Here is a 9,842-nt window from a genome sequence, read left to right on the forward strand (position 1 = left end):
CTTTCTTGACATTTTAACTCTGTAAAATGCAAACATTGAGTTTAAATTTACATCATCAACATCGTTTCCTGTTGATGATTCACTTTAGTGCCTCGGAGCTTTTCCAGTGTAAAAACAAGCTCCTCTTTCTAGCAGAAAGCTTTTAGTGCTTTTCACTGGCATTCGTGACCAGCTCTGTGTTCAGACCAGACTTTCCCCCAGGTTTGTGGCATCATTAATTGTCTGGAACCTGCTTGGGCCGATTGTTTCAACAGTCTTAATGAAGTAGAGTTGTAAATTTTCCCATCAGCGCATATGCGCGTTTGAACTGCTGATGTTTAAGAAAAAAAATTCTTAAGGGAATAATTCTAATTTCGTCTTAATTTTCTCCTCTTTAAAAATAAAACTAAAATGATTGCACATTTAAGTCAATTACTTGTGCTTTTATTTTAAATTTTCATCCCCCATTAAATGTTCCGCATTTCAATTCAAGTGAAAGTGTGGGAATTCAAACTAAAACTGTATAATAAAAAAAATAAAATGATAATAATTATTAGAAAAAAAAGTAAGTTAGTTTGTCCACCAGGGGGCAGCATCATTAAATCTACAGTGTCTGTCCAGCAGCTGCTGTGAGATGCAGCCGCCGCTCGCCTGGCTGTTTCTACACCTCTTGTCGCCCGGTGTGCAGCAGGCCGTGCTCTCCTTACGTAAGCCTGTCTGTTCTCGCCCGCAGTGTGCATCGCATCAGGGACCAAGGTGGCGCTGTTCAACCGACTGCGCTCCCAAACGGTCAGCACGCGCTACCTGCACGTGGAGGGGGGCAACTTCCACGCCAGTTCCCAGCAGTGGGGGGCTTTTTACATCCACCTGTGTGAGTCGCCCTCACCCAAACGTGACGATGTGTGACTGAGAGATGAACTGAAGTGACTGACTGTGGCGAGTGTGTGTGTGCGCGTGGGGAACGTGAAGCGGCAGCTCTGATGGGTCGTTTCTTTGCGTTTCCAGTGGATGACGAGGAGTCAGAAGGAGAGGAGTTCACTGTGAGAGACGGTTACATCCACTACGGCCAGACGGTCAAGCTGGTGTGCTCGGTCACCGGCATGGCGCTGCCCAGACTGGTAAAAATAAATAATAATAATAATAATAATAAATAAGAACCATGTCAATTGAGATCAGGGAAAAACATGAAAAGCACTAAACTGCAGCAGAAACAGGCGAGCATTTTGCTGCTCCTCCGCCAACACTCACAAATGGAGTCTGAGTGATGCTGCCGTCCTGCCTCTGTCCAAACATGTCAAAACCAGACTGCCAGTTCCCACAAAATCATGCCATCTTCTTTCATATATATATATAAATATATATTTGTAAACAGTTTTTACCCCGTTTTTGTTTTCCACACGGAGGAAACTAGATCTTCTCATTGTTCTTTAATTAGCAGGCTGCACAGAGCTGTCAATCTTCTTCTCTTCTGGCATAAAAGGAGTTTATTTCTCCCCCGTTTTCATAAACGTTGGACTTTTATTTTGTTCAAATAATCTTTCTTAGACAAAGTCTGCCTTGTTTTTCTTCCCTCATTCCATGACTCATGTTCTTCTGAGCGGTGAACTGACATTTAGTCTTTTCTTCCATCTATTTATATGTTTGTTAGCCTCGTTTTCTTCTGGCCTACATTGCCTTTCAAAAGTATTTGTTCCTTTTGTACTTTTTTCCAATTTAATCACATTAACTCCACAAACTTCGGTTCATTTTCAGAGTTTTATGATAGAACAACACATAGTAGTGTATAGTTGTCATGTGGAAGGAAACTTTACATGGTTTGCAAAATGTTTTTCTAATAAAAACCTGAAAAGTGTCCCCTTCATTCTGATGCCCCTAAATAAAATCAAGTGCAACCATTAGATGGTTGTTTAGCAGGACAACCATCACTAGCTTTCAGGTAGAGATGCAGCAAAATGGTGTTAGAATGGCCTAGTCAAAGTCAAGAATTAATGCCTTTAGGAAATATTCAGACACACTTCATGCAGTCTGAGTTTGAGCTTTTTTTTTTTGACAAGGTTTCAGTCTCTAGATCCACAAAACTGACAGTTTGGGTTTCAAATTGCTTGCAGCTAAAATTGCATAAGTTTGTTTTTTGCAAGTAATTGACTGGGACAGAATACAAACACACCAAAAAGTAAAACTTTTATATTGTTTTCCTTTCTTTTCACAATTATTTGTTGGTGTATCACAGAAAATCCTAATAAAACATAGTTTGCAGTTGCAGTTTGACAAGCAGTATAAAACTTTAACCAGTGTGTGAAAACTTTTGGAATCCAAAAGTAATCCCCCTTTTTTTTTTCTTCCTAAATGTTTTTGTTGTCCTTTTTCGTCGATCTCGATCTCTTGACTTCCCGTTCAACCCTCTGCTTAATCATAACATCCATCCCTCGCTCGACTTATCTGCTCCTTTCTGTTTGTTTTCCCATGAGATCATTCGAAAAGTCGACAAGCAGACGGCCCTGCTGGACGCCGACGACCCGGTTTCCCAGCTGCACAAGTGTGCCTTCTACCTGAAGGACACGGAGCGCATGTACCTGTGCCTTTCTCAAGAAAGGATCATTCAGTTTCAAGTCTGTGCCACCATTTCCTCTGCATACAATGTCAAAAATCACCATGGGTAGCTCTCTCGAATCCCCATTGACCTTCCTCCTCCCTCCGTGCCAGGCCACTCCATGCCCAAAGGAACCAAACAAGGAGATGATCAACGACGGCGCCTCCTGGACAATCATCAGCACGGACAAGGCAGAGTACACTTTCTACGAGGGCATGGGCCCCGTCCACTCACCCGTCACCCCTGTGCCTGTGGTAGAGAGCTTACAGGTAGCCTCGGCGCGGTGTGCGGCGTTTTCTCAGAACGAACGTCCTCGTGGCGACGCTCGGTTCACGTGTTTGAACTCGTCTGGTCTTGTCTGCCCCCTGCAGCTCAACGGCGGTGGGGACGTTGCCATGCTGGAGCTGACGGGGCAGAACTTCACGCCAAATCTGCGGGTTTGGTTCGGAGATGTCGAGGCTGAAACCATGTACAGGTCAGTTGTTGCTATTCTGGATTGTAAAGAGAGAAAATGTCCCCTTTTGTTTTTTTAAGAATATCCGCGTAAAACAAAAGACGACACGGTGGCAAAAAATATTTGTACCTTTTATTGTCGGATTATAATGATGGAAAGTTTGTGGATGCTGCTGGAGTGCCAAAGCCTTTGTAAAGGGTTTCTAGCCCTTTTCAAACGGATCGATGTCATGAACAAGTATTAGTGTAGAATGTCATATAAGTAGTCCTATTCACCAGTGTCTTTAGCTGTGTGTTGAGTGATGTGTTAGACACGTCAACAGGCCGTGTGTTTGCTTCAAACTTCCAGATTATTGGCCGAAACCGCGTTTTAATAGCCAATAAAGCTCTGCGTGTTTATCAGCTGCACATCATACCCTGAAACGACCCAAGTTTACTTTGTAAACACGCTGAATTCAGACACAAAGTTTACCATTTTAAAACTTCTGAAGCTGCTATATAGAGTATGTAAGGCTCTCTTCATGAATCTTTTCTTTTTTCTCCGTTTCTAATCTGGTTAAAACTTATTCCTGCTTTTCTCATGAGGCGAAACATTTCAACTGAACAATTGATCTCTTGCTTTTTTTAATTCTTGAAGCCCGCTTCGTGTTGTTTTACAGGTTCTTTGTAGGGTTCTGTTAGTTTGCCAGTTTTTTGTCCTGAGTGTGACGGTGAGATGAAACCCCCCCCCCCCCCCCCCAAAAAAAAAGTTTTAATCTTGGTTAATTCATGATTTAATAAGTGATTATATGTTCACACAGGATCAGCACGGTGTGGTTTGGATGGATTGCTCTGTAAATCAAATCATGATTTTGAAAACTGTCTTGTATTTACTTAGTGCATGGTATTAAAATGTATAGAATGATCTGAAATATTAAAGTATAGCATAGAGGCAAAAACAGAATAAATATGTAACTTGGGCAAAAGACTCTTAGAGTCCTTTAAGTGAAATATAAGCTTTGAACAGAGTGAGAACGTCACTGAAAGACGCCTCCATCAGGCAGCGACGTAAGAAGATGAGCTCAGGATTTGGAAAAATAAATATATCCATAATGAAGAGTAGCACTGAGTCACATGTCTGCTGGCTCATTCACTTGCAAAAACCTCAGAAATACCAGAATAATGACCCGACGTCGCTCTTCACCAGACCTTTAATCTCCTTCGGGACTTTCAGCCTCTTATGTAAGTTCAGATTTACAGAGAAAGGACACGATGTGGCTCTTTGAGCACCATTTGGGAGGCTGGTGTTTTTCACTGAGAGTAAATCATTAATGTGAGGGGAGTTACTCTGGAGAGACCTTTCTTTGAAAATATAGGAAAAGAAAGTCTGTTTTGCATATTGGTGTCAAAAATTTCCCATTTTCTCCTTTTGCGTCACTAAGAAACTAACTTACAGGGGGGAGGCAGGGGGACTGCCTGTCCGCCTTCATTTTCGTTAGTGGTGGAAAAGTCTGGATGAAGATGTGAAGGAACCCTGGATCGTTAGCTATTTTTTGCATTCTGTTCATGAAGTCACATGTTTTAGTTTAGAGTCAGCCTGACTCAACTGATTAACTTTAATTATAGGCCTGAGCCCAAAGTAAGCCCAGCATATTATTTTAATTAAGATTTCACTGCTTTCGTATTTAGACCATAATTTGAGTTAGCAGTGTAAATTCTCCCGTTTTCAGCTTTTGCTTAACCTCTTCCGGTTCCATTTTGTCGCTTGTTGTAGCCGCATGGTGAGTCGAGTGCAAATCGTCTGGGACGTGTGATTGACGGGAGCGGAGCTGGGCGAGGCCGCGTGCCCTGCGCTCGTTACAGTCTAATGAACTTCTCCACCTTACTTTATTTTCTCAACGGGTTAACCCATCTGCTCCTCTATTTAGACTGTAATAAGTGGATCAGCACAACATGCATTCTCGCTTGGTTTCTTTCTGTGCAGAGTATATTTAAGGCTGAAATGATGAACCGGTTATTGAAATGATCGTCAGCTAATTTAGTAATCAATTAATCATTAGCTGGAGCATACAGACTCAGAAAATAAGGTAGTTTGCTGAAATAAATAAATACATTTGGAGCAGTAATTAACCCAAATTTTGCTGTAAACATCTGCCTTTAAATATGTTTTAGCTGACACTCCTCAAGCTGCACTTCCAGCCTCTCCGGGTTTTAACTCACGAAAGGAATGCTGCTACTGCACCTTACGCAATAAGATGTTTGTTTTCTTGTTTTTAAAAAGGAGTTGAAATATGTTTGTTTTAATATCTTTCTAACACTGTGTAAAAAAAAAAGGGTTAAATGAAAAATCAGCAGAATGCACCGCTTTACTTATCAATTTGATTAATGATCAGAATAATTGACACAATAGATTCTGTGCACTGGCAGCAAAGAGTCGGGCAATATGAGCAAATAGACTCACACACAGAGTATAAAGTAGAGTACAGAATAAAATACCGTATAGTAAGGGGAAAATTTCGACATAATGTCAATGCTAATGTCAAATTTATTTGTGAAACACTTTTAAAAACAAGTTGAGACTGCAGCAAAGCGCTGTACAAAGCATAAAAACTATAAAATCACAGAAGAGACATCTTCCACTGTGAGGTTATAAAAAAGACTCCAGTCCAGAGTAACGTGCAGCTGAGCTGGTTATAAAAAAAAAACAAGATTAAACAAATTCCAGATCGATTTACAATAAAATAGATGTTAGCCGCAGCTCTACGAAACGCGGCATAGAAGCCTGACCCGGACATTGAGCAAAACAACCCGAATTTCAGGTCTCGTTCGGGGGGCCATAACTGCTAACGTATTTCCTGTTGTGCGCCCCCTGCAGGTGTGCGGAGAGCATGCTGTGCGTGGTGCCCGACATCTCGGCCTTCCGCGAGGGCTGGCGCTGGGTGCGGCAGCCCGTCCAGGTCCCCGTCACGCTGGTGAGGAACGACGGCATCATCTACTCCACCACGCTGACCTTCACCTACACGCCCGAGCCCGGCCCGAGGCCGCACTGCAGCGCCGCCGGCGCCATCCTGCGGGCCGGCAACGCCAGCCTGCACAGCAACAGCGGCCAGGAGGCCGCCGCCCCCAGCGTCTACGGCCCCAGCAGCACCACCGGCGCCGGGGTCACGTCCTCGTCCTCCGCCGCCGCCGTGGTGTCCTAACGCACACACACAGTATGCCTTGAGAGCGAAACACACCTTGGGGTATATACATGACAGACTATAGGAATCAAACCCAAACTCTTGACTCGTCGTAGAGTGCTGCGTGTTTTAGCTTGGGATACAAACGAAAGGAGCAAAACTGAAGGAGCGACATCACCGACGGTGTCGGCCAATGGGAATAAGCAGAAGAGCTCCGTGTGACGACCCCGCGGTTAACTTTAGGGACCTGCCTATTTAATCCCGGTGCTTGGAACGAGTGACGTTCCTGCAGGCTCAGAGCACCAGCACCTTCCTTCAGCTGTGAGAAACGACGACGACAACAATACATCCACCCTGAACGCAACGCCGACGGCAACCTGAACGGATCGGCCCGTCGTCGGCCCGCCTGGATTCACGCTGATCAGCTCCCATGAGCCTCGGCTGGGCGTATTGTTGTTGTTGCAGGACGCCGAGGGACACACAAAAAACGTGACGATAACATAGTTTTTATGGACCAAGGATCTTGTATAAGCTTTAGTAAAGGTACATTTTTCTCCATACCTTTTTTTGTATTAAACATATAGTACACTTTTGTTACCAAATAGTTTCTATTCCTTCTCTGAGCTTTTGGGCTTTGTTTCGCCTCCCCCTCTGCCTCCTGTTTGAGGTCCAAACTCCCGAACCTTTTATGTTAATGTGACCTTACAACAAACGCCTGCTTCTCAGTCTTTGGATTGTTTTTTTTTGTTTTTTTCTTTTGATACGTCTTCTTTTGGGTGGGAGGGGGGAGAAAAACAAAAAACAAAATCTGAAGTCTGGGTTTGTTTATTCTCATAAGCGAAGGTTGGTTTTTATTATGCTTGTTTTTATTGGGGGGCGGGGGGGAGGACGACCTCAGAGGGGCCTATATTTTTTATCCTTTTTGGTTTTTATGAAGTCTTTAAAAAGAAAAAGCTTTAAGCAACGCCTTTTGCCTTGCCTGCAATACTCTGCGTGCTCGCCGCGTCTCCTGGAACGCAAACGCTTCAGTACATCTCACATGGAGCCATAGCAACATCTGCAGAATATGTGGAGAAAAAAAAAAGGAAGAAAAAAAAAAAAAAAGACTTTCTTGGTTACAAAAACAAGTCAAACTCAATGTAATAAGCGTTAGTAAGCCTTAGTACTGTATATTCTTACTGTGCACACAGACCAGTCACATATCTAATATCTGTTGCTCACTGCACCCGGCGAGGCGTCTTCCAGCACGTGCTCTGCTTATATCCGGTAGTTTTCCAAAAAGAAGGAAAAGAAGAAAGAAAAAAAACACACAAAAACGATGGACACTTTTTCAATTTGATGTGGCCTTACTGCAAAACGACAGGAAAAAGAAAAGAGTTCACCTTTTTCTTATATGCTGTTTACTCACCTTGGAAGAAGCTGTGCGTAGCACAAACTAATGCCTCGCTGCTTAGCACAGGAGCTCTGCTGTCTCTGAGCTCATCGCTGCGGCTTCACCCTCCCTGCAAAAGCAGCCTCCTTCTCCTGAAGCCTTCCTGTTTTGATTTCTTTTATTTTTTTATTTTTTTTGTAGTGTACAAATACAAAGATCCCTGCTCTTCTGTTTTTGTTTCAATATTGTTCTTCTGCTGCCACGGTTGGGACAATCTCTCCCAAGTAGGCATGGACCGGTGCGATGAGCTTGAGGGGAAAAAAAAAACTGTCACAATATTTGCAAAAAGATTTCAAATTTACTCCCATTTAAAACGGGAAAAACGCCAGCTGGAATAATTCACTGTAGCTGCTTCTACGCCTGAACGAAAGCCGTTCTATTTAAGAATTCAAACGTCGCCACGTCTTGTTTTACTTCTTAAGGTACTGATCCACAAGGGCAAAATGCCAGATTTTCCCACCACATATTGAATTCTCAACTCTTCCTAACTCTGCTGGTTAAAAGTGAACAACATAAAATTCTAATTTGTGTGTTTTTCTGGTTTGAAAATGCAACTTTCCCCCCCTTATTTACACCATTTGCTCTATATTAATGCTCAAAATTAGTTTTGAAATTTGACATAGATGTGACCAGTAGTTAATTTTTACAGGTAAGCACCAAAATGTTTCATACATGTTTAAGGTTTAACATACTTTATCTGGTTTGAAATGAGATCTGCTAACAGATAATGAGACAATGTTCAGAGCTTAAGTAAAAAAAAAAAAGAAAAAAAAAAGTCTACTTAAGGTATTTCTTTACCTTTTCTAAAGCAGATTTTACAACAACCTAGCCCTTATAGTTGCTGATTTCCATTGGTATTTTTTATATTTTATTTTATTTTTGGTGACTAAATGTTAAAATTACTGCCAGTCAGAAGAAGCATTTTGGCAGTATTATAAGATAACTTTATAGCTCAACTTACAGCGGATATCAAAAATTTTGTTTAATTGTAGATGGTAAAATCTTGAAGAAAAAAAAAGTGCAGTAGTTTTTATCTGAGCGCTGTATTTTTTTTTTGTTTTTTGTTTCCAATTTGATTTTGTTGCATAGACTTGAGCAAAAATACAAAATAAAATAGAAATAAATTACTTTGTAGGCTCCAAGCACTCAAATCAACAAACATCATGCCTTTTTTCATTATTATCTTAAAACACAAAAAACCGGCTAACTAGCTTTGTAGCTACTACTCGTACTCCTTCAGCAGATGTGCTTTCTTGTAAGCGATGGACAATAAAATGACCTTTCAGCCAGCTGACTGTCGGTGTGCAGCAGCAGGTGGGTCACTTCTGAACCTAACGACTTGTGCAGAAACTGTAAGGTGGGAAAATGTTGTGCTTTTGAACTCGTAAGAGAGACTGATGCCTTTGTTTGCACTCCATAGCCGTACGTGTTTTCTGGAATAGAAAGGTTTCCAGCCAAATGTGTTTCTTTTTTCTTTTTTTTTTAAATAAGTGGAATAAGGAAATCGCCTTCTTCTTCAGCGTGCAGCAACAGGTGGGGGAGGGAGGTTTTGCGTGAATTGAAAACTTATTATTTTTTTATCTGAACTCGGTCCATGCCTACGTCGTGACAGCTGTAAGCCCCTCTCAGCTTTCTGTTGTTTAAATTACCCTGTGGTTAAAAGAAGAAAAAAAAGGCCTTTTTAAAATGTGTATTTAAAACGAAAACGTGCATTTCTGAACATAACAGCAATATTGTACAGGTCATTTCATTGTCGTGGTTTTGTGCTCTCATTCGCCTGAGCACTAGTTCACCAGCCAGCAAGTTCCTTAAAGCGTGCTAGTGCCGTAACGTCGTCACTGTGACCGAATACTGATTCGGTCCATTAAAAAAAAAAAAAAATTGAGCTTCCGGTCTTCCACCAGATCAAAAAAAAAACAACAAGAAGACGTCTAGCTTGTGTGGAGACATTCAAAGGCAATACAAAACGAGAACAGCACTGTAACTTGAATGTCTGCTCAGTGAAGTGTTTCATAATTTTGTTGCACCTCGAAACAGGAACAGAAAAGGATTCGTTCCACCCCCCCCCCCTTTAATGCATAAAAAAAAGTGCAGAAAAGAAGTTAAGTTATGCCCTGTTCTTATCCATCATGTTTGTTATTAATGTAAAATGTTTTATATTGTAATATTGATATTTTTTAAATTATTGGTACAAAGTCTCCCGTTGTCTTACGTCAATTTTTCAACAAAA

The 9,842-nt window shown here is 41.7% G+C and overlaps 1 protein-coding gene across 2 annotated transcripts in view; it reads left to right on the top strand.

The window, feature by feature from the left end:
* rbpjb (recombination signal binding protein for immunoglobulin kappa J region b) overlaps positions 1-9,569 on the top strand; it is a 51,219-nt gene extending 41,650 nt beyond the window's left edge. For both annotated transcript variants that reach the window (XM_008435485.2, XM_017310550.1), the window contains 6 exons: positions 713-850; positions 985-1,097; positions 2,448-2,588; positions 2,683-2,838; positions 2,941-3,044; positions 5,877-9,569. In XM_008435485.2, coding sequence (XP_008433707.1) covers positions 713-850; positions 985-1,097; positions 2,448-2,588; positions 2,683-2,838; positions 2,941-3,044; positions 5,877-6,201 — 977 coding nt within the window. In that variant the 3' untranslated portion in view covers positions 6,202-9,569. The remainder of the gene's footprint in view (positions 1-712; positions 851-984; positions 1,098-2,447; positions 2,589-2,682; positions 2,839-2,940; positions 3,045-5,876) is intronic.
* The last annotated feature ends 273 nt before the right edge of the window (positions 9,570-9,842 follow it).

The sequence above is a fragment of the Poecilia reticulata genome, linkage group LG18 (assembly GCF_000633615.1).
Source record: "Poecilia reticulata strain Guanapo linkage group LG18, Guppy_female_1.0+MT, whole genome shotgun sequence".
Lineage (NCBI taxonomy): Eukaryota > Metazoa > Chordata > Actinopteri > Cyprinodontiformes > Poeciliidae > Poecilia > Poecilia reticulata.